The following is a 24,988-nucleotide window of genomic DNA, read 5'->3' as shown; positions in this document are numbered from 1 at the left end:
ATCGAAGCAGACGTGCTCAGGCATGGGCGTGCGTCGCTCAGCCATCTGAGCAGCACTGAGACGTGGCTTCCTCACATATCAAGATACGCCTTTTTTCATTCTCTTTCCCAAAGCCACCACCTTACTTGTTTTCTTAGTTTTTTTAACTTCCAGTATTTCACGCAGGGCAAGAGAGCTTCCATACTGTCCCCTGTCGGGAGCTCCTAAATAATGCAGCCATTGAGTCAGAATTTAGTGCACAAGTAATGAAATTCATAACCTGAGTTTTCTACCGCAGCATTAACTGTGACACAGATTCATCACTGGCGTATCATCATTAAAAGGCAGTGAAATTGCATCGGGGATTGATGTGATCATATGCATGTAAAGATCGAGATACAAAAAGGTGTGATTTATGTAATGTAAGCATAAGCTGTAATCCAAAACCCTTCCCACATGCGGTGTGACAGTTCCTGTTCCCAGGGCAGTGATGGCTTTTAAATTTACTGGGTAAATGTGTGTTTATATGTTTTTATTTAACTCTTTTAAACGTATTGTTGTCTTAATCTGTTTCTCTCTTTTTTTTTTTTTTTTTACTGAATTATAGTTGTAGTTGAATGTGCATAATAGTTCAACGTTATTGAAATTCTTTATATTTTTGGAGCCTGGGTGTTATATATTGGCACTTTATTGTGTTATCTTACAGGGAATATAGAAACACTGCCATGTCTTACGCAGACTTAGCAAAGACAAATGTAGGAAATGTAAAAGGTATACATAAAACAAGAAGATAAATGTTATTCATGTTTTAGCATTATTATAAAGGCTGTCGGAATTGTAGAAAAAAGGTAACAATGAACAAAAACTGCTCCTAGTCTTCAGGATGTGTTAATTCTCCTCTTCCTACCCTTTAGTGATTTGCATCCAAAAAGAAAGAGGACAGAGCTGGGCCAGTTTGGTGATGTGGATTGACCAGCAGCTGTTCCTCTAGTGGCCTTTGGGGAGGGGAAGGGACTTGAGGTACAGCTGCAGAGGGAGCTGTGCGGGGGTGGCACAGGAGTGTGGCGTGGTTCCTGCTGGAGTTACCTTCTGGTCTCTGGGAGCTCCTGGCAGCTGCTTCGAAGCCTGGCCTAACGTGTTTGTCTTCCACAAGGAGTTCAAAGCTATTGAGATAAGTAGTTGCTGAGGCCTCCTGTTTGGCAAATTTGTCAATCAGCTCGTAGAGCTATAAGTAAATGGGGCTTTATTACAAAAGCTTATTGCTCTTTGCGGTTGTGTAGGAGTTTACATAATACTCTAAGGAGCTCTTTTATCTCTCAAGTACAGCAGTGATTAGGCTTTACTTCTGAGGTGGCAGTTTGGAGTGCTTCAGAGGTACGTGTGGGTCCTGGATGTTTTTTCAGTGCAAGAGACTGTACTTGCACTGTGCCCTGGGGTCCAGCGAACAAATCAGAGCATTGGCTTCAGGGGAATATTTGTAAAAGGAAGCGGAGGGGGGACCCAACCCGCCCATCCTAAACCTGACTACACTGGTAGCATTGAACCTTCACAAGAAGGTACCTTTTTAGCCCACCCTTCCTGGCCTCCTTTGTGTTACTCCAGACACCAGAGTTGATGGTGTTTGAGATTAGGCTTTAATCCGGTGGGGAGCTCAGCATCCCAGCCCTGACCCAGCAAAGGCGTAACTGACTTCAGTGCGGGTCTGTTCACACAGTTAAAGTCAAGTTCATCCTTAAAATATCTGCTGGATAGGGGTCAGAGTTCTGTCAGCTGCAAAGTCAAACCTTTAGTGAGAAAACCAGAGCCATTCATCACATCGTGTACGTGCCTAATGGCCTCGTGAAAGAGCAACGATATTCACTGCATCTGTCCCTTGTTTTCTGTTACACATATTATTTCTGTAGATGCCCCTGATTCTGCTGCTTTCCCTGCCCACAGTTTTCCCATGTCATTCTTAATTTTCTCTCAGAAAGGACACCCATAGGAAAATGAATCCAACTGTGTGTCATTCATTCTTGAACAGATACTGTAGGTGAGACTGGCTCAACACCTCTTCTTTCTCCTGAAATATTCACCATTTGGCTGCTCTTTGTGATCGTTTGTGGTTCACAGGTGTGTAGGAAGCACCCACAGAAGATGTGGAAATGGGTCTAGGAAATCCATAGGGGAAAAGAGCTGACAAGGAGTGGCTCTGGGCATCGCCCATTCTGCTGTGCATCTAAATATCATGAGGTTTTGGACACAAGTGAATGTTAGGATGGGGTTTATTTGTCCAATAACATTTTGTCTTCAGGGTGTTTAATATTGACACGGAGTCTTTGGGGAGAGGAATTGATTTTGCTTGGCTTTGTTGTAAAGCCTTATGCATCTGGTTATGCTTAAGATGTTAGCTTTAGCTAACAACAAGCCTCTTGATAAAGTTCACAAGTACTGGCAATACTGTGGACGTAGACTTATCTCCTGGGCACGTTTTGTAAAATTAAGCTATTTTCATTAAAAGAACAAAGAGTAGCATGGTGATGGAGCAGCTGTCATATTTTATTACAAAACACAAATATGTGGGAAATCAATTACAGCACGAGTGCTGCACAATGCATATTTCCAGTAATCCCCCATGGCCAGGGGAAGGTAGACGGCTGATCTGAGTGCAGGAGCAGATGGCAAGCAACTCTAGATAGCTTTGCTGCCATTTTTACTCTTTCAAGTGTTTATGCTTCTCCTTTGATCTTCAGATCTTGAGTTTAATGTGTTTCATCTTCTTTCATTTACTCTTTTCACATTTAACTCTCCCTTTGAATAACTTCTGCTTGGTGCATTTTGTATTAGTATGAGTTTTGTTACCTTCCGTACTGAGAGATTTAAGAGGACAGACAGTTGCTGTCTTTTTTTAGTGTTGTTCACATCCAATGAAATACCAGCTGCATCGCTGCAGAGGACTTTGCCATTCACTGTGCACAGCTGTAATGGTACAACGGAAAAATCTCACCTCACAAAGTTACTGAGACATTTAGAGTGCATGTGAAGTTGCAGTAGACTTTCTCGGAAGGTAGATACTATAAGAGTGTGATGGCACGTCGACTACAAGCATCTATGAAACTTTGGTTTCCTCATTACCCGTTAAATTTAATTCTTACAATTAAGTAATTAAGCTTGCATTAGTATTCTCTGTGTGTATAACATTTTTATCTCCACTTAAAATAATTTATGTTTAAAATAAAAGCATTTTGCAGTGTTTTGAAGTAGAGCGACAAAAGCAACATGGGGTGATGTGAATAACCACATGAGATCTGTGTCTCTGCTTTTTCTGTAGCTGTCAGAAATGATAGGAACAAAAAGAAGAAGGAACCTTCAAAGCAGGAGTCCACAGAAAACTATGAAATGACAGCAGAGTTGGATGATCTCACTGAGAAGATCCGAAAAGCTCACCAGGAAACCTTCCCTTCACTCTGTCAGCTGGGAAAATACACTACAGTAAGTATAGTTTGTGACATTTACATTCTGGATATGCCTGCATGATGTGAGTTTTGCATTGGAGGCTTCAGATGTTTTAAATAGATGCACTCCTTGCACCTCCTTAGCCAAGGAACACAGGTATGCACGCAAATGCATGCTGGAGAAGAGAAATTGCACTTAACTATAATAATTTGTTAGTGGTGTTGTGAAAGACTGAAGGATTAATCCAGCCAAGAGACAAGCTTGGAGTCCATGAGTCAATTACATGCCATCATTCATTAGAAATTTGTTGGCTTCCAAAGACATGCTCTCTGCTTGTGCGTCAGCAAATTACAGCTTCGTAGGTGTAGAGTTCTTAAATGCTGCTGGATTACTGGTGACAGTCCCAAAGCTACCAAGGTCAAGGAAAATATGAAATGTCTAAATAAGCCAGTTTCCAAAATGCTCATTTGCAGTTTATTCCTCTTCCAATGTACTGAAATACCACAAAGCAGCAAAAATGTCTTCTGCTTTTAGAAATGAAAAATCAGCCTCCCGTCAAGAAGTTCAGCGTTGTGGGAGTTTCTCCGGAGGGTGATTTGGGAAAATAGTTTTTATATAGATATATATATGTTGCTAAACAAAGGGAAGGTTAGCGATATGTATCGATTTCAGAGAGAAAAATCAATGTCAAGTTTGCAAATGCAGTAATAAAAGACATGCTAAAATATAACTGTTAGGTAGTGTTTAGTGTCTTGTTGGTAGAGGAATGACTGTGCTGGGCCTGCTCTTGCTGTTGGTTGTAGCAGCACTGGCTGTTTCAGAGGGATGTGCACTAGGTCCTGAAGTAGTCGAGCATGTGCTTTCGCTGCTGAGACCAGTTCAGGAGTGGCGTGGCTGGAGGAGTCTGCCTCCATGGTCCTTGTCCTCCAGCCCCAGAGATCTGGGACCAAGCCCCACAGAAATGCCTCTGTCACTGGATTGCTCTCTGTTTTGAGTAAATGCTCTGCTGCTGAAACAAGTGTTTCAGAGAGTGGTCTAGGCAAATCCTTGTGTGGCATCAATATTCACTGTTTTAGCAAGCAGGTTGCCGTTTTAAGGCATACTCATCTATTTACAAAGTGCAAGGTTCAAAACTCTCAGGTCTAGGTGTAAGTCTTTGTATTTAAGTGCAAGTGTGATGTTAGAAAAAAGCATGTTTTTCATGTTGCTTGGGAGTATTTTCACAAATGTTTATTCACGTTTGATTTTGATGTGCCACATTAAATGGTTAGTACTGGGGAAGGTGCCTGTCCTCTGCATGGTTCTCTGGTGCTAGCCCTGCTCGGGTGAGATGTAGTCAGTACAGTCAGGTAGGCATGCTGGTAAATATTGTACAGGCAGACCCCCAGGGACTAGTGCAGCATGCAAGGCTGGAAGCTTAAAAGCAGCCAGCTGGTGACATAACCAAAGGCAAAAAGCTGGAGACAGTGGAATCCATAGTGTGTTTTTTCAAGGAAATTCCTGGGTTAATGCCCTCCACCCCTCCTCTGAGTATGTGCAGTTGCATCCTCATCTTGGAGGGAATAAAATCTTCCAAACAGGCTCTCACACTCCTGCAAATGCAAGAGTGCTTCCTGAACAAGCGTGAAAAAATATGCCCAGTTCAAAGACAGTGAGTTTATGCCTTGCAGAAGAGGTGATCGGATGTCCGCAGCTGGGATGCGTAGCCAGGCTGGTATGCGTGCCAGAGTTTATTGCTTGCAGGCCACGTTGCAAACGGCCTAGCTATCCCAGAATGATCTGCTGGTACACCTCCCAACGTCGGCGTGCTGGCACATACTTTTGTGTTACCTCTGATTTAGAGGAGTGCACTCAGGTGGTGTGATGGTACTTTGTACTGGTAATGGCCAAAGATCCTGAAGGGCTGAAAGATAAACCTGGGCACCTATACTCTTGCATTATGTATTGGATGCTTAAATATCATTAATATTTTAGCTCTTGAAATGATAGAAGTGGATGAAATTGGAGAGGGTCGTCTTGCGTATCACACCCACCGCTGACGCCTTTGTCCTTGGGTTCCTCCTGACCCCCATGGTGAGTTTACGTCCCTGTTGGAATTTCAGAGCCCTTACTCCTAAGTAATAAATGGATAAATCTAGTCTGTCTATGGGTCCTGACTAACCGTGACGTGACCACGCTGTCTGAGGCTAGATATTGGTCATTCGTATCTCAGGCCAGATCGGACAGCTTGGGGAAAGAGATTCTTTTTTATATCGTCGGTCTGTTGGAAGTCCACAGCAGTTCGCTGCACGTGGCTGAAGTCCCTGCTGCTTTGTCATGGCTTGGTACTATGCAAGTTACTATAACAAAATAGCACTGAGAGAGTTATTTCTGGCTTACTATGAATCCTTGAGAGTGATACAACTTCCTTCAACAGCTGTGTCAAAACTAATAGTGGTGGTGCTAAATACTGCCTTCTTACTGCATTCCCATAGTCTCCGTGTGAAATGTGGAGTATTTAAATCTCTCATCTAGCTGAGGTCTGGTGACCACTCCAGCTTTTTAGGCAGGAATTCAGTGTTAAGAGCTCATTTTTATGAACACTGTCCCTGCACAGCTGTGGAAAGGACAGAGTACCACTAGGGCTGGAGTAAGGGTGGTCATCATCTCCAGCTGCCAATCAGCCCAGGAGTAGGGGAGAAGCCTTTCTGCAGTGGCAGAGGATCCAGGAGGCGGGAGGTGTGTGCACTGGTCAGGGGAGCACAACTTGGACAACCACCACCAGCTGCTGCTGCTGGAATGACAGGGCTCAGGCAATCTTTCCTTTTGAGACACTTGAAACAGAGACCAGAAGTCAAAAAAGAGAGCACACAACTCTTTCTAAATGCTGAGTCCAAGGGGAGCTAGAAGCCTGTGCCACTCTACTTTTCTTGAGAGTAACAAGCCAGTACAGGTAGAAGAGTGCCACCAGTCCTGCTTTTATGCACGGTTTTGCAGGCTGGCAGTCATGAAGCATGGTGCACTCACGCTGTGGAGCATACAGATTGCTTTTGGAACCTTAGAGGGTTTTATTTAATTCTTTAAGCGAGAGGTGAGAAGTGACCGTATTGAATCGATGTGGATTCACTTGAATTTCATGAGCTTTTGCACTTGTGTACTGATAGAGATGGCAGGGGAAAGAAGCTGCTCTGCAAGTGTGGCCCCTGTATGCCTTCAGTTACGTAAGCATTCAGACTGATTTAAAACATTATTTTGTTTGTTGCTAAAAAGAGCAAAGAATTCTAAGAGAGTGGAGTAAAAAAGACCTCGCAGAGATACAGTCATAAAAAAAAATCTGTTCAAACATTTGGTTTGTGTATCTGGCTCCTCTCACTCTTGAGCACTCCAGCTTGCATTTCCCAGAGGGAAAGGTTACATGGTGGTATTTTTCCTCCATTGTGTATTTTTACCTGCTCAAAAACTATTTTGGAGAAGCGTTTTCAATGATGGGGTTTTATATCCATCTGCTCTTTAAAAAGAAAAAGTGTCCCGATCTGTAATAATTACCATACTTTGCATAGTTAATAAAAGTCTACTTAAAATAATGGGAGAATAGCACTGGTATTAAATTCCCTGGGTCATTTGATTTAACAGTTGCATTTGGTGGGCAGTGGCAAGTACAGTTCTGCCGATGATGAGAATCAGCAAGCTGTTTAAACGTAATGGATTTCAAAAGTCCATCATAAATAGATCTGTTTTATTACTGTCATCCAGGTAAGAGAGAGTGCCTTAGTAATTTCTCTGGAGATGTCATACTTTATAGTATAATTGAGTGTAACTATACTGCTTGTCCCTCGAGACTGGTAGTATTTGTAAGTCTACAGCTCTGTTACATTCAGCCCCATGATAAAGGGGAGGATAAAACGGAAAATAATTTTGACGCTGTGGACCCTTGCTGCGGATTCTCCCAGGCAGGCTGGCTGGACATGAAGAGGTTTTGCATCTGGGCAGCATTTTGTCCTTTGTAAGTACTGGGCTTAGAAGTTACATGCCTATTGTTCTGTGCCATCGCCGAGGGGTGTCCGTGTATCTGTCTGTCTGTATATCTCTTGATGCTGGGACTGAGCAGAGGCGTGTGCTGTGGTCCTCGGTGAACTCGCCGGAGCTGGAGTACATTGCTGCTTTTACTAAAGAGGCATAGCAAGTGTTCCTGATTAGGGCAGAGTGCCCCTGTGAGCCTTGTTTCCTTTGTAAAGTGGATTTTAAAGACGGTAGGGATTCTGCTACTGTGTATGTTTCTGCGAGTACCTCATCCCGTATCGTTAATGTGGAGATAGAGCAGCCTGCGATGTAAAAACAAAAATGATGGAAAAAATGGGATCAATTTATGTGGCAAAAATGGCTGTTTAATTGGATTTCATAGCAAGGTTGGGCTTTTCCACTGATAAAGATGCCACTGGGGTGTATTACAGTATTGTTCCACCATATGTGCGCTGGTGCATAGGCCTGAAAAACATGCAAGACTGCTCCTGGAAAAGACACCCAAAAAAATGCTTCTGTAAAATATTCAGGAAAAGTCATAGCGTCTGCATCTTTTTCACAGCATGGTTAGAGAAGATCCCCAGGCAAATTTAATCAGTTTCCATTTCTGACGTGCATTTTATTAACCCCATGTTTTATTGTTCAACCTATACATTGATTTGGTTTTACATATTCAGAAATGCTGCTAAATATCTAGCTATTTTCCATAACACTTAGACCACATTAATTACCAAATAAAATGTTAAAACTCTTCCATTTGTAGCGTCTCAAAGGCGATGTGTAAACCACATTAGCTCCAACGCTGAGGAATCTGGCATCCAGTGTAATAAAACACCTGGTTATTTTGTATTTTATTAACTGCCCCTTCTCTTCAGTTTGCATAATAGTGAGTTAGATTTACATTTGTTAAGACGGCCGTGCATTACTCTTAATAGAAGACATGTCAAACTTCCCGTTGTCGGTACTGCAGCATGATAAAGTAACCTCATATGATACTGATGAAGATTTCGTTCACACTTGCTGGTTTCATGCAACGTCTTTTTTTCCAGATGGATACCCTATTGTAAAATGATTTCCTGCTTTAGGCTCTGCTTTGTGTAGCTCTCCGCTATGCCATCTTTCTATGAACTGGATAAACTGCCTATTAAATTTAATTACAGCCTGAATGACTGCACATCTTGATCTTATTTTTCCTCCAATGTACTGTATTTCACCAAGGTCCTTGAGGATGAAATAAAATAAATCTGAAGGATGCATACTCCAGTAGCCGAAAAAAATGTTTCAAAGGGCATTACAATGACTGTTAACCCATTAGGTTTTTACCATTTTGAAGACAATTCTTTAGGTTTAGGATTATAAAGACATTTTCTATCTTTTCTTCTGTTATTTAAAAATAACCAAAACAAAACAGAGGAAGTTCCCAGAATAAAAATTCAAATAGAAATGCTGACGTTAATGTCTTATCCCTTCAAAAGAGGGAGAGTGGGGAAGAGCACATGTGCACCTTCGAACTGTTCAGCGTGGTTGGCATTTATTTTTTGTAATAAGGACCTATTGAATCTGCACCCTGTTGCAGTGAGGGTGAATGTCAGGCTGGCAGTGTCCTTGGGCCCATCAGGACTTTCTCCTTCACAGCTGATGGTAGTCGTGGCATCTGTGAAGGCAGTCCTGGGAGGGCTGCCAGAGCATCGTGGCCACGTCCCCTCATTGGCCTCTTCAGGCTCTATGGCCTTCCCGTGAGCCAGAGCAAGCTGATGGCTTCAAAAGTTTCCAAGGAGGTGGACATCTGCACCATTAGTAGTGATGATGGCAGCATCACTACAGCTGTTTCCCTCTAAGAAAGTGTGATCTGTGAATGCTTTTTGATGGCTGTCTATCTGCCATGTCTGTTAGACTTTTGGGTTGAGAGTCCTCTCATTTACCTTTAATTTTAAAGTTAATTTAATGTTTTAACTTCAATCAGCTAAGACTAAGGCAGCTAATCTCATCGGCTTCCTCTGCAGCTGGGGAGAAAGCCACCATCTGAGAGGTTTTTCCCTTCCCTGCCTTAAGTACCCATCTGGAGTGGGCGAGCCTGTTTTATGGAGATGCCTCTCTTTTTCTTGGTTAGTCAACAAGCTCAGATGAGATGTGGAAGAGAGAAAATTTGCTTTGGGTTTTCCATGGCTGCAGCTCAGCACCTTTTGCAAATTCATTACAGCTTCATTACAGCCTATTTTTATAGGTAAAATTCCTCTTGCAGTGCAGAGGAGACTGCTTGGACAGCGAAGGCAGCTGCAATGCACACTAAACTTGGTGCCTCATGAAATAGTGGGGGGGACCGTCCTGCTGGCCGTGTCCTAAACTGCATTGGATCAGATGCTGGTTAAATGGGAACACGCTGCATGCTAGGGCAGGAGGAGAGGAGCCTTGGGTGTTTTGGAGCTCTGTCACTACTTGTTTCTTGCCACCCCATGGGAATCACGGGTGGATTGGAAATGACTCACAAGGTTTCCCCATGACACCATCTTTTGTTGGGCCAGCATCAAATAGATCACAGCAACTTCTGAGTCAGCTGGTTCTTGGCTGAAATGTTCAACTTTTTCAAGGGTTAACGGGTTATTCTGAAGGTATGAAAACATTAAGTTTAATCACAAACTTAACATGAATTTTGCTATGCGTCCTAGCAAACTACGGACTTTTCAATTAAGGTACATGAATGTATGGAAACAGTCTCTGAAAAGATGCAGCTGGAATGTCCTTCTAACACTTCAGACAGTAGGGTATATGTGAGATGCACCCTCGAATGAGCATATAGCATTCATCAGTGCACATGGTGTTTTTCTTAATGTCATATAAAGAAGTGCTTTTTAAGTCATGGGAGACTGTAGCTTGAGAAAGCTGTAAAACTCTTGCAGAGCCACAGAGCAGATAAATTAAGTAGAACCAATTTGCTAAGACCTTAAGTATGTGAAACTACGTTCCAAATACTGTGCTACTTTTTCCAGATGAGGACCCGATATTCTTGTTCTGCTGTTCATTTATATTTTCTGGAGTACAACTGAAAATTGTCTCTCTCAATGCACTTATTATATAATGGCGAGGAAGAATAATGATAGTGGCATTTGGAAATGTTTAAGTTCATTTGTGTTCCTTGTACAGATGGCCTCTGCAATCATAAGTAACAGAGAAATATCCAAGGAATTTTCAGGCGATTAATCCAAGTTTAAAACCAGCATCGTCCCAACAGCAAGCTGGAGAAAATGCCTGGAATGTTAATAGAAAGTACTTCTGGAAGGAATACTTGGTTGTTGTTTCTTTCCCTTGAAAACCATTTACTGAAAGGGATGTTGTTGGTTTATGGTGCCTTCTGTCTGTCTTTCCAGAACTCCAGTGCAGATCATCGGGTTCGACTGGACCTCGGGCTCTGGGACAAATTCAGTGAACTTGCAACAAAGTGCATTATTAAAATAGTGGAATTTGCAAAGCGATTGCCAGGCTTCACAAGTTTGACCATTGCAGACCAGATAACTCTACTTAAAGCAGCCTGCCTGGATATACTGGTATGTATTTTTAGCACCATTATTATACTACTACTGTGTTTTCTATTCTTCTTTTTACTGTAATCGACAGGGAGAGGGTGTCAAATACTGCCCCGGCCTTACAGTTGCAAAATCGAACTTAGCGGGTAGCCTGGTACAGTCACGAGCAGCACACCTACAGGCGTCTCTTATTTTTGATGAGCATCCATTTCAAAATAAGTTATTGTAGTTTGTGGATTTCAGTGTAGTTGCAAGAAGGGCACATTTTGGTATTGTGGCGCTAACATGAAATATGTGCAACTTTGGAGAAATTTCCTTATTGTTAACACCGAAGAGAGATCTGATTCTCTTTCTGTTCTCCTTCCTCCTCCCTCCAAAATGTAATGCTCTCTCTCTGTAAAGGATACTTAGAAAGACAATCTGCTGTATGACATTTTGGGAACTTGCTGTACCTGTGGTCATGAGGTGGTTTGAGGAATGAAATGCAGATCCTCAGAGTGAGGTTTCTGTAGGTTGTAGAGGGGAAACTGGTGCACCTGGAGCCCGGCAGGCGCAAGCATCCAGCACACAGATCCCCCTCCTCCTTTCACTAGTAGTGCTGCAGGCACCTGTGGAAATGGACGCTGTAATGGACTCGGTACAGATTTTAGCTAAATGTAATTACTTTTTAAATAAGCAGGCATACAACCTGCAGCAGGGAACTATGCAGGTAGGCTTGGTGTTTTTCCCCAGACCTTGCCTTGTCACTGTGTCAAGGCAAGCTCTCTTCCCTCCCTTTGTCTCTCTCTGTTTCTGTCATGCTGACCTTCAGAGGAGCCCTCTGGGATCTCAGCATTTCTTTATTAAGACCTTAGAGGTCTTTAGGCTTTTAGTGGCAAATACGCTTTTTGTTGTTGGTTGTAGCAGTAACTTTCAGTAAAACAGGTTTTTTTCAATATATTTTAAGTATTTTCTTCAGAGCACAAACCTTCAGGTCTTCATTCAGACAAGCATGGCCAAGAAACCCATTGTAGGGTGGCTACTTTTGGCATGATACAGGAGTTTAAACCAGGGAATTGGAAGTTGAAGTAATTAATCTTGGAATTTCTGCAAGTGCATTGCTTCAAACAGGGTCATGTTGAGGAGGATGTTAACTGCTGTGACCTTTTCCTCTTGTTTTGTCAAAAGCTGTTTTGAAGAATTGCATCTAGAGGACACTGATGAAGGAGGAAGAGGGGTGGGAGAGGGGAAGGGATATTGTTCTGTGGCCTATAAAAAAGAGAAGGTTGAGGTTGCCCTGCTAAGCTCGAGAGTCGCCTATCGTTGTCCCCTTCGTCCAGGCGCTCATTCAGACTTGGCCATCTCGTCCTTACTGTGTGTGGTCCCTCCGTGGGGCAGGGCCATTCATTACCAATTGCGTGCCTGTCATCACCAGCTCTGTCCTAATAAGACAGTTACGTTCCCCTTACACTAACAGGCATACAGTAATTGATAAACAGGCATACAGTAATCGAGTGCATTCTGCCAGAGGTACAGGACGGGAACTGCTTTGTGCTTTGCTGTTGTAAACAGTAACGAATGGTTAGTTAATACAGAAACTACCCAAAAACGGTGGGGAGGAGTCAGGATATAGCAAGAATCTGCACTTCCGAACTCTAATCCCAAAACTTCAGCCCTGAAGCTGCCGCCCCTGTTTGTTGCTGCCATGCCCGTAGCTGCTGGAAAAAAACATACCCTGATTCTGTAATTGCTCGGGTTCCTGCGGGCTCCTGGTGCTCTTTGCTGGGGTGGGTAGTGGGAGCTTACCCCGTGAGCATGCACAGCCCCTGTTGCACGGGGTCCTGCTGGCGGCTGGCGTTGCCAGCATTGGCTGGAAAACATCAAGAATTTAGGGGTAGCCTTTCTGTTAGCAGTTTTATCTGAAGTGCCTAGATAAAGGCACTTCGCAGCCTTTGATCAAAGTGACTAAATAAAAGCTTAGTTGCTAGGTTAGAAAAAGAATAATGAAGCAGGTGGTAAATGGTGACTTCATTTCAACTGATTAATGGATAGAAAGGGTCGATTCTTTAATACAATTCACCACTTTTACTTTGTGGCCATGTGGCAGCCTTCAAGCTCTAGTTAGAAACGTTACTGAGACCTGTCATTCCCAATCACCTGCTCATTCTCTTTTTCATTTTTCATGAAGCTGGAGAAGGTGACATATCTGAGCGAGCACAGTGTAGCAAGTGCCATAACTACCCATAGCAGGGATGAGCTGAGGCTTTTCCAAAAACAGGAGCAGATAGGACTCTTTGCGGCAACCACGTCTTAACTTTCTTCCGCGACATTTAGACAAGCTTTATGTGACTATTTTATGTGCTGCTTAAAAAGAAAAAGGGATAATTACCACAAGCACAGTAATGCGCAGTGCGTGCGCTGTCTGTGAAATGCCCATATCCATTAAACCCACATCACCTGCATATAATCAGAATTGCAATGCAGCTCTGTATCTTTATTTAAGTTAAACTTCAGTACTTGGAGCAGTGTTTTAATAGCACATATTTCCCCCTCAGCAAGCTAGTTCTCCTAATTATGAGTGTTTCGAACGTTTTATTTTGTTGTGCATTGAGACATGGAGTGAACACTGTTCCCCCTCCTGCTGTGCGAGCACCCGCTGCCGGTGTCAGCCTGCAGTCTGCTCTGCAAGCACTGCCGAGCATCGTGTGAGCCTCGCCGGCGTGCACTCACGGTCCCGCTGCTGTGCAGTCCCCTGGACATGTCCCCAGAGCTGCCACAGATGAGAGGATCAGCATGGGGCTCCCAGCCCAGCCAGGTAGTGTGGCCAGGCTCCCCCCACCACAGGACTCTGGCTTCGCTGTCCACCTGCCCATCAGCACCAGCTATGGGGAGTCTTAAGCATTTGTAGACCCTGCCAGGGGCTTTGCTTGGTTGGTTCCTGTGGCTGTGGGTGCTTAAACCCTCCCTTAAACAGGCTGACAAAGGAAATGGTGCCAGGAGCTTGGTAAACTCTGCTAGGTGTGTGCCAAAGGATTGTTTTATATACAAACAAGCAAAATCTCTGGAAGGGAAATAGCATCAAGCCTCGCAAGACAGCTGAAGGTGCCAGCTGAGGATGGTGGACTTTGTGTCTGCTCTGGTGCCAAAGGTTTCGGGGATAAATATGACTAAAATTCAGTCAGTAGCCCTCGTAAAAGTGAGTGCTTCTATCTGCTGGTACACTGGCTTGGCAGCAGTCGAGCATCCCCAGCCTTGCCAAGCTCTGAATGTGAAGAGTCCAAAGCCCAGCCTGTCTTAAATCCAGTGGATAAAAACCTGAGAGATCTCTGAACGCTAATCTTTAATAACGTCATTTTTGCTCTCTGTTGTAAAACCCTGCATGTTAATGCTAGGAAGGTATTTGTGTGTGCGGAACAACCCATGCTTATGGGGTATGGCAGCGCTGTGAAGGTTTGTTCGTTGTTTAAGAGTTACCTGCTTGGGTTTTTCCTATCAGGAAACTGTCCCAGCCAGCTAAGGCAGCTTGCGTCCAGCAAGGGGGTTTCTTAAAAAAAAAGCCCAGCTTGCCCTAACTAATCAGTTTAAAACGAGTAAGAGTTCTATGGTAGCAACAATTTTGTAAATGCACCTTTCTGGATGGTTTTGGTTTTTTGCAACCTGTAGGGTTTTTGCTTTGTGCTTTGCAACTGGCTCATAGGAACCCCAGATGCTTTAAGATACAACTATTCCTTAAAACAAAGAATCCTTTAATTGTGGGCAAGATCTTTATTTATGGCTGCAAGTGGCATTTAAGAGCGGAGTGACAACTAAAATACTTGGCTTGGTTACAAAATCTAAACAATGTTGAGGACATTAGGAGTTCAGTTTAAAATGGAGAAAGATACCGTGATTTCTTATTTTGAAGTGCTGACATTTCCCATATGTTCTTCAGTGAATATGAGCTTGAAATCCGCTTTACTTTGACACTGGAAGTTTGCCCAAGAAAGGTTTAGCAGCGAATCAGCAATATCCATGGCGTTTTGCAGATCTTGATGAAGGACACAAATTGAAAAAAAAAAAAAAAAAACCAACAAAAAAAAAACAACACACCAAAAACATTTCAAATGATCTGTCTCAGAGTTTAATAACACCGTGTTGTGGGATAATGTCAAAGGAATGCAGGAGAAACCTGAGACCCGATCGCTGCAGTCAAGCTCAGTGCATCGCGGAGAGCGCACGGTTGAGCTGCATCTGCGGCAGTGCCCAGCGGAGCCGCTGCAGGCTCGGCCAGTTGGTGGCTGGCGCAGCATGTGGGTATGAAAACCTGAAGTCTGCCTCTTGCAGAAAGCCGTCCTACCTGCTGCCCAAGCCTACCAGGAGCTAAATTCCACGGGCCCTTTCAGTTTTAATGATAAATTTTGCAGGGCCCGTAGAGCTTTCCTGTGTGTGCCCGCAGGGGCTCTAGGCTGCGCAGCCTAACCCCAAATTCATTCCCAATGAGGATCCAGCCTGGCGGCCTTCCTCTGCGCTAGCCCTGGGGGCGGTGAGCTGGGAGGTCTTTGCTGGGCACCCCTAGCATGCGCCTCCAAACAGAGCGGGTCTTACGGCACCAGGGGGTGAGCACGGAGAGCGTCGCAGCACGGAAGCCAGCAGCCCCTGTTGTGGCAGGAGGCATGCATTCCACCTCTGGGCTCTTCGGGGTGACCACCCCGGGGCACCACAGTCCCTCGGGACCAGGAATCTCTGGGCAGTGCGGCGCTGGCAGCCAGTATCCAGACTTGTCCTTGGATGGAGGGATACGTATGTGCCAGCCCGGCTTGGGCAGCTGCTGGGGAGGCTGCGGGCAGCCTTCAGAAAACACCACAGCATTGCCCAATTTAGCTCCTAGTCCTGATCAGCTAGTTTGTTGGACTGGGCGTCCTGAGGGTGTGGAGGGAGGAATTGTCATTGCTAAGGCTTTTCAGTTAAAACAGCACTGGAATAAAAGGGGCTGCCTTTCTCCCCAGCTGAGCGAAGGGAAAAATCAGTGCCACTTAAGAAGAGCCTTGTTCCTCCAAAACCTGGAGACCTGACGATCCCAGGCCACGCACCCTTACTGGAAGGCAGCTACAATATGTGCAGGCTTCGAATAGGAAGAGCTGCATTCCAGTTTCTCTTGCATGTCATTAGAGAAGTAAACCGAGCACGTCTTGGGCTTCTCCATGAACACACAAAGCTTTCAAGCTATGCTTTTCTTGAAAACAACAAACTCTGTGTGTCTCTTCTGCTTTCTATACAATCCTTTTAATGACTTAAAAACATGACCAACAGAGAACTTCAGGGGAGAGCACTGCTGGTAGTTACTGCCAGCATAGAATATGGTAAATATACTGTCTCTTATTAACGGGGTGCCAGGCCTCATAATGTTAATTTCTGCTAATAATCCTGAAATACGCTTTGGTTATTACATAAAACCTTTAGAGTTACCAGCAGCCTTTTAAGATCACTTACATTAGTGAGGAATTTGTGGTCAGCAAGGAATTTGAGTGCTGTGCTTTTGGATTTGTGCCTCTCTTGGTCATCGAGGCAAGTAATTTCAAGAGCTTATTCTAATTCAGGGATAGGGGAGCGATGTGAAACATGCCTGTCCAGCCACATAGGGTCTCTGTGCTTCAGCGTATACCCACAATGTGAGATAAGATTATATTGCTGAGACAGAAAACAGTTGAAGAGTCTTCTGCAGAAATATACCCTGTTAAGTCTCTTAACCAAGGAATTTAAGAAGAGAAAGAAAAGCTTCCCTGTAGGTCTCTAACATGTCATGTCCTCCTGATTCTCCTCCCTGCTTATTTGGAGCAGTGTTGCCAGGCAAAGATGAAAGTGGGAGAACCAAGCCCAGACTGGTCAGCTGCCAAGTGCTGGGGCCTCTGACTCAGAGCTTCGGCAGCTATAGGAATAATTAAAATTCTCCCTGTGCTCACTTATAATCATGTAAATCTTTTTTGTTGAATCTTTAAAACAAAGTAGGATGGCTGTATGGGAAATAAATACAGTCAAGCCCTGAAAAAACGCAGCTGTAGTCTTAGCTCAGCTAATCAGCTAGACTTCTGCAAGGTTTCCTTTTATTTTAGTTTAGGGATAAACCTTCTCCCACCTCTGATTATTTTAAACATTAAGCATTGAGATATAGATATAGATATATGTAACAGAAATATGTCAACATGATGGACATCTCTTTGATTTGATCCTTAGGGCAGTGTTGATTAATAGCAGCTGTACAAATGAGCTCGTGCCGTACAGAGTCTATCATGGGACACATCCCGGGTTTGCTCCGAGAGGCGAAAGCATTCCTGCACTCACTCTCCCTGGTCCTGCTGCCACACTGTGACAGCACTCTTGACACCGCGGTTACCCCAGAGGCATTTACTAACAAAATGCAGAGCGTCGTCGGTGTTTTATTCATGTGTTTTGCATTCCTCTGTGTCCAGTTAGAGGTGTGAATCCCATCCTCCTCTCGAACGCTCTTTCATCCAGGGTCAGTGCGGGGTGGCTGCTGGCGAGCAAGCGAACTTGCCAAAAGCAACACCGCCTGGGCTTGTGCGGCGCGGTGGGAAGATGCGCTTTGCACAGGCGGGCGGGGTATGCACCCTCACCAGCACGGCCCAGGGCTCCCATGGGGAGGAGGGCTGGGGAGGAGGTTCCGTGTTACAGCGCACAGGAATAACAACAGCCGTAAAAGAAGAAAAGCTGGGCCAACTCCTCAGGCTGCTGGCCAGGGTGCCAGCCGCCCCGTGCGCGGCTGTGTGGAGGTTCCAAGTTTGATAATCCATTCAGGTGCAGGCTCCCAGGCTGGCAAGACAGGCAGTGCTCCGTGGAGACTGTAACTGCAGCTGTGCTGGTGGAGGGCTGCGCTCACGGAGTGGTGTTTCCCTACCTGCTGTCACAGCAGAAAGGCAGGCACAAGTAACTCACGCTTTATGTTCTGCCTCTTTCACCAACGCACGGCTGTTTGCACTCGCTCCCACAAGGTACCACAGAGACACTTGGTCATTACCAAAGACACAACCCAGAAAAGCACTGTCTGCAAAACTGATCCCCAAAGTCAATGAAATACATGCGTGGGCGAGGAGGTGAGATATTTTTATGATCTTGCCTTATGGTAATCTTGGTGACCTAAGTGGTGAGAATTGCACAGAAATTTTGATTACTTCATAACTAGGGGGAAAATTCCTGTTCTTAAATTTCTGTTGTAAAAAATATCCATAGTCAGTAGAGTATATTTATGATGTACCAGAGAATTTTTGTGCTACTAGAACCAAACAACCTGGGGTTTCATTTGAGATTGTTCTGAAGTATCCATGTACTGCAGTTCCAGACATCATTTGCTGCATCAAGTAAACGCAACAAACCTCTCATGAGTTGAATTCTTCAGATTTGGGTTTGTTGTTTTTTTTTTGTCCTTCCACAGATCCTTAGAATTTGCACAAGATACACACCAGAACAAGACACCATGACCTTTTCAGATGGCCTTACCCTAAACCGAACTCAGATGCACAACGCCGGATTTGGCCCCCTGACTGATCTCGTGTTCACATTTGCCAACCAGCTCCTGCCTTTGGAAATGGATGATACAGAAACGGGTCTCCTTAGTGCCATCTGCTTAATCTGTGGAGGTACCGTACAGCGTGAACTCAGATGCGTTTGAAAAGGATGCTGAGATCTTCATTTATGTTCTGTTTTGCTTTCCTGTACTAAAACATCTATATATATATATAATAGATATAAATATTATTATGTATGTTATATAAACCACTTAACACTAAAGGTTTATTTTCCACTGGTGATAGCTATTGGTTTTATTATGGATATGTTTTTAAATGAATCAAATCATTCTGTCAAGCTCTTTGCCGTACAGGATACTTGCTGCATTTTTTATAAGTGGTATATGGGTGGTTACCTGTACGAATGACCTTTGTTACAGCAAGATGCCCATTACACAGCTTTTACTCAAAATTGCCATGCATATACATATAGTTACGTTCACACAGAAGTCACTGGTGATAACTTTCTTTGGAAAAAGAATAGATTACATTTTGAAATCGGCATAGTGGCACTAATGACATGATTTGGAGGGGGGCGCTGATTACAACTTGAAAGGGGCATTGTCAGGTAAAATCATGGTTTTCAAACACAAAAAGTGAAGTGTCAAATAATTTCCAAAATCCTCTGTAAATGTATTTTGTTTCAATCACCTAGTCTCTCTCCTCCTCTGCAGAATCTGGACTAGCAATGGCAACACGCCTTGTTTAGTTGGGCCCTTTTGTTGAAACACAAACTGGGTGCTGCTAACAGAATGTTTAAGAACAAGAGTTAGTCTTTGTTGACAATGGCCCTTTAGTACAAAATCTTTCCAATTTTGTGTGTGTCTAACCATAACCCATCAAAAGCACTGGTGGTTTCTGAGGTGTCACTGGTATGTGACTGGTGCATCCTGGTTTATGGGTGATGTTTGTTGTCACTCAAGCTCGCACTGCCATCTGCTGATACCTGATGGTAACTCAGTTTATTTTAGTATTGATACAAAAAATAAATTAGCGGTAATCTCTTTGTATACCTAGGTAGCTTATCAATGACACATACAAAATCCATTCTGAAATACTGTTTGCAGCAAGGTGTTTTCCCCTTGGCGAGGGAGGTACACGAGCAGACTTGTAGTTCTGGGCCACTCAAATGACAAACCTTTCCAGCCACCAAGGAGAGATGAGTCTAAGTTTCAGAAGCCATGGTTTAGCTGCTTCACGTGGAATACCCACTCCAGAGTGTGGGTCATAAGTGAAAAGATGAAATTCATGGAGTTCTAATCAAGAACATGGAGGAGCTTCTGTGATTTGGAGTTTGTAAAAAGAAATACTTATTTAAAACCATGAGTGATACGCTACTTTTCTACAGATCGCCAGGACCTTGAAGAACCAATGAAAGTGGATAAGCTTCAGGAACCACTGCTTGAAGCACTGAAAATTTACATCCGAAAGAGACGACCCAACAAGCCTCATATGTTCCCAAAGATCTTAATGAAAATCACAGATCTTCGTAGCATCAGTGCGAAAGGTACGGTGTCTCCCCCCTAATTCAGCAAGAGTGTCAGTGTTCGGTTTCAGAGGAAACTGGCCTAGAGACCAGCGTTGTTATTTTTTTAATGTGTCTAAGAAACATCCTTGTGACCTTCCTCTTCCCTTCTTTATGTGTTTAAATCGGTTCTATTTTAAACATACATGGCGCTACATTCTTCATGCAACTTACAGTGAAAATGACATCTTAGGTATAAGTGCGTTAGCAAATCATTAGCGTGAACTCTGTCAGTCATTTTAAAACAAGATAAAACCTTGAATTAAACCTTTGTTGAAGTTTACAAGGGGGTGCAAGTCAACGTCTATTTTGTAACCCTAATGGCTTTCAAAAACCAGTCTGTTTACAGACAGCGGGAAAGGCTGGCACATCCCAAATTCCCCTAAACTGTGGTCTGATGTACTTTAGAACGGATTAGATCCAGGATTTTGGAGATTCGGCACCTCTAATCCAAACTAACCATGCTTATAGGTGGATCAGTTTTAACATTTTATGTGGCCTTGTATGTGACCGATCACGTGAAACACACAGTCTAAGTGCTGTCACATAAATTCTCTGAAGCAGGGGTGTGGCTGAAGGCTTTCATTTAATCAGGTTCCCCCCAGGGCGGGCTGGGTGGCTGTTCTGGACATAGAGCGGACAGTCCGTGGTGTGGCAGGGCGCTGGCATCGCCGCACACCCTGTGCCGTGGCTTCGAAGGTGGCTGTGCTCCTTTTGTTTGTGTACCCCTCTGTCTCCCCAGGACACAATTTCAGACGCGTCCAGCTGTTTCATGTATGTCCACCTCCAGACTGCTGGGGAGCTGTCCTGGAGATGTACCAGCCTGAGTACAGAGAGTCTAAAGAATTGCAGCCGGTTCTTATTTTTCACAGTGGTTGATGCAGTTCCACTTTCTTACTGTGCTTACTCAGCCACAGGTTTGCTACCCCTGCTAGATAAGCAAGCACATGAGCTTGTATGTACAGGTGCCTATGTAGGTATAGATTGGATTTCCGCTTTTAAAAAAATTACTGATTTCATTTGACGTGGTTTTTGACAAGACTTCAGGGGGGCAGCAGTCAGATCACTCAAATAAATACGCTTACTTTACATTAAAACCTGAACTGTTATACTTTAAATAATATATAAGTTAAAAGATCAAGCTATAGCTATGTTTATATAAAGAAGTGAGCTATTTAATTGGATTGATTAGTACCAAAAGAATAACTTAGAAAGCGCCAGAGCGGGAAGCAAAAGTATCCTAAAAAGGACCCACTTAGCAGGTTATCTAAAGCTTGCATTTACCCTCAAGTAAAGCAGGCTCCATCCAACTGAAACCGCCAAATAAACTTAGAGCAGTACTGAGCTACAAAAATATTTAGGGGAGCTTTTTCGTTCTACTGTTCTTGCTTGTGGGAAATCCATTGCACTTTCCTGCTGCTTTGCCAGAGCCCTCCAGCTCCTCAGGAACACGGCTCTGTCTTTATGTTCAGTCACAAGAAAGGATTCTCCTCTCCATTCTGACATAAGTATTTAACTTTAATTATATCATTAATGTTTTATGGTAGAACTAAATCATACAAAGGACTGGTGATGTCCTGGAGGAGGGGGTGTGTGTCTTGAGTTTCATTTGAAAGACGTACATTAGAAGATAATGACTTTTGATGGTACATGATCGCTGAAAGCAATTACCAAAGCAAGCATGACCCGAAACGGCCGAGTCTAGTGTCTCCTTGCACTAGAGTTCCTTATACACTGATGTTCCTCTGTGACATCAGAAGTATCGTAATGAAGAATTAAGCATTCGTGGGACTAAAGCAAGAGACTGTCTTCTGAGTTCTCTCGTCCCACCATTAAATTGGAAGTTTGCAAGACCTGAAAAATTACTGTGGCTTTACAGCGGTTACTACGTAACCAACAAAACCACCTGGTAGTCCGACCGACTACTCCGCAACAGCAGAAGGCAGGTGTGGAACACGGCCAGATTCAGTTCATCAGCTCTGGCTGCAGATGGTTTTCAGAGAAGCTCTCAGCATAATTCTGCATTAATTTCTTTCCGATTAGGAAGTTTGCCCCTTTGCTCCTCACAGTTATTTAAGAGAGTTTTTAATCAACATTCACTTGGAAAAAGTTGGTCATTGCCTTTGTAGATGATTTTTTGAAGCTCCACAGCTAAGGCATGAAAAGTGCTCCCTTACAGTCTGGGGTTACCGCTGCGGCTGACAACGAGCTCTCTCCAGCACGTACGTTGCAGCAGCACAGATAAGTGGAATATATCCAGAGATTCTCTCTGGAATAGTTAATCAGTAACCAGACTATTTTCCCTTTAATTTTGTTGGCTCTTCTTGCCTCCCTTCATGTTTAAAAAGCACAGGCTCCTGTTACGCTATGCAACGTGTTAGACCAGGTATTTGAATGCTGATGTTTACGGCTATAAATTGCCTGATGTCCTGAAAAGGAAAATCTTTTTCCCCCATCAGCAGCAAAACGTGTAAAGCACATTCATGCCTCAGTGTGGAACTGAACCTTTACTGTATATCCTCACTTTACTCGAGACGTAATTCCAAGATGCTGCTGTCGAGGCCTTTCTGAACGTGGCTTGTCTGTCACTGCGAGCAGCAGCAGTGTAGAGCGACAGCAGCAGCTGAACCCTCCTGCTTTACAGACCAGGCTGTTCCCAATTAACAGCCCTTTTTTTTTTCACTGAGAGTTTTGTCCGTCCAGCGTTCAAGAATTCCTGTCTGTAGTAAGTTACTAATCCCTAAGCAGTTCCCTGAGCATTAACTGCCCAGCGTCAGGCAGGGTCTTGGCTGATTTTTAAATGCAGGCTTCTGCGCCGCTGCGGCCCGGCGTCTTAAGGACAGAGCTTCCTGGGAGCACCCAGCCGATGTCGCACACAAGTTACAGGTGAACTGCGCGGTGGCTGCCTCTTCAGGCAGCTGTCCCCGTACGCCTGTCCTGTCCAGGAAATCTTAACACGCCTTAGGAGCAACAGGCGCTGTTCTCTGCCTTTGTGATTTATGTTCTTTCTTTTAAACTAATATTAGTTGTTGGTTCACAGTCTGAGTAACCAGGATTTATGTAGTACTTTTGTTTAATCCTATGCATACTAGCCTGCAAAACCACGTCTGCGTAAAAATACCTGTTGTTACATTTGCCAAAGATGAACACCGAACAGTTCAGTTAAGTCACCTGTAAACACTGTTAGTGCTTCTGTGTACTTTTGTGGTTAATTAGCACAAGCAAAGAAGCCTGAACGCTACAGGACACTTTACAAAAAAAGTATCTTTTTGCCTGATTTTTTTTATATAAAACAATGGTTTTTTAAATTCCAAATCTTATTTCACAGTTTTCTATACGGGAAAGAATGTTCTGACTTAAATCACTGCAGTTCTCTTCCAGGCTTCACCTCACCTATTTAACAGAAATTGGCCAGAATTTTTGTCATTCTAGTCTTCGCAGATATAGCGTACAGATTAAAAACTGTAAAGTATATTCCAATTTATAAGCACATCTATGTGGGAACAGTTTAGTTTAACTTTTCAGTATAATTTAAAGCTGTTTTGGTTCCTTCTCTGAAAAGCAGCAGTTCATCCCATTTACCTGTGTTGTAATATCAGTCGCTATGTCACGATTTTAAATCAGTTAAGGAGTACCCATCTAACTCCCCCTTCTTGTATGAACAAAGTCGTTCCCTTCTTCCACACAAAACCACGTACAGAAGGAGCCGTCACATCTGTTACAATAACATACCCTGAAATTGCTACTGATGATGCTAAAAAAAAAGGAAATTTTACAAACGGTACTAATAGAAAGGCCCTCTTGTTTTCTTTTTAAAGGTGCAGAACGTGTCATTACGTTGAAAATGGAAATTCCTGGATCCATGCCACCTCTTATCCAGGAAATGTTGGAGAACTCTGAAGGACATGAACCACTGACACCAACCTCAAATGGAAATACTGCAGAACACAGTCCTAGTATCTCACCTAGTTCAGTGGATAACAGCAGTGTCAGTCAATCCCCTATGGTGGAGTAAGACATTTTCCAGCTACTTCAGACATTCCTAATACCTTATGTACAGGAATGAAAAGCAAGAAAAACATTTTTACTGCTGCTTAGTTTCTGGACTTAATATATATCTATATATGTGTATATATATAGATAAAAACTCAACAAGGACCAAGAAATTTTCATATGTATCGATATATACTCCTTGCTGTTTAAACTCTTAAAACTAGAAAATGCAAACTTTTGAAACTCTAAATCAGCCATTTCATGCAAAAAATAGTTAAGCTTCTGTTTTCTCCTCTGAACATTCAAGATTGCATGGTGACGAGACAGATCTCAAACTTTTAAATTCTGGTTGCATTTCTGATGACTTTGTACATACAAATGTATGGCTGTGCTTTCCATACTGGATGTTTGGTGCTTTCCTTTTGTCTCTCATACCTAAAGCGATCAAGACACCAACCATACGAAACGGACTACCGTACACGTCCAGAAAAGGAAGTTTAAAGGACCGTCTGGTTTAGTTTAATAAGAAAACTTGTCTCGGATGCCCTCAGTTCGCATCTCCTTCCTTGTAAAAAGTATACAAAAGTTCACTGCGCTGGCAGAAAAGACATCAGCATTAACTGCCAGATCAGTTATTCAGATGTCAGTTGTTCCACTGTTAATGTCACTTTAAAATTTAAAGAAGTGGTTTCTTACCGGGCTGGTGACCTAGCTACACAATTAACTACCCATTTCTCCAGCAACGATAGCCTCCAAGGCAGAAACACTTTTCAGTGTTACCATGTTTTTGTTTACTTGTTCACAAGCCATTAGGGAAACTTCATGGGATGATAACCAGCAGACTCATTTACAGCATTCCAGTCGGTGAGTCTAGGGTATTTCCTTAAGAAGCAACTGCCAGGAATTAGCTGGGTTATCTGGCCTTCCAGGTGCTAGGGAAGTACAGCTAGGACTTCCAGAAACACAAGGAGAGAATCTGCCTTCTTGGCCTTGTTAAA

The 24,988-nt window shown here is 43.4% G+C and overlaps 1 protein-coding gene across 5 annotated transcripts in view; it reads left to right on the top strand.

Annotated features, from left to right (window-relative positions):
- RARB (retinoic acid receptor beta) overlaps positions 1-24,253 on the top strand; it is a 333,110-nt gene extending 308,857 nt beyond the window's left edge. For all 5 annotated transcript variants that reach the window (XM_040593378.1, XM_040593377.1, XM_040593379.1 and 2 more), the window contains 5 exons: positions 3,290-3,450; positions 10,779-10,955; positions 18,340-18,544; positions 19,821-19,979; positions 23,816-24,253. In XM_040593378.1, the coding sequence (XP_040449312.1) occupies positions 3,290-3,450; positions 10,779-10,955; positions 18,340-18,544; positions 19,821-19,979; positions 23,816-24,012 (899 nt within the window). In that variant the 3' untranslated portion in view covers positions 24,013-24,253. The remainder of the gene's footprint in view (positions 1-3,289; positions 3,451-10,778; positions 10,956-18,339; positions 18,545-19,820; positions 19,980-23,815) is intronic.
- Positions 24,254-24,988: the final 735 nt, after the last annotated feature.

Source organism: Falco naumanni, chromosome 4 (assembly GCF_017639655.2).
Source record: "Falco naumanni isolate bFalNau1 chromosome 4, bFalNau1.pat, whole genome shotgun sequence".
Classification (NCBI taxonomy): domain Eukaryota; kingdom Metazoa; phylum Chordata; class Aves; order Falconiformes; family Falconidae; genus Falco; species Falco naumanni.
This window is presented reverse-complemented; position numbering and strand designations above follow the sequence as displayed.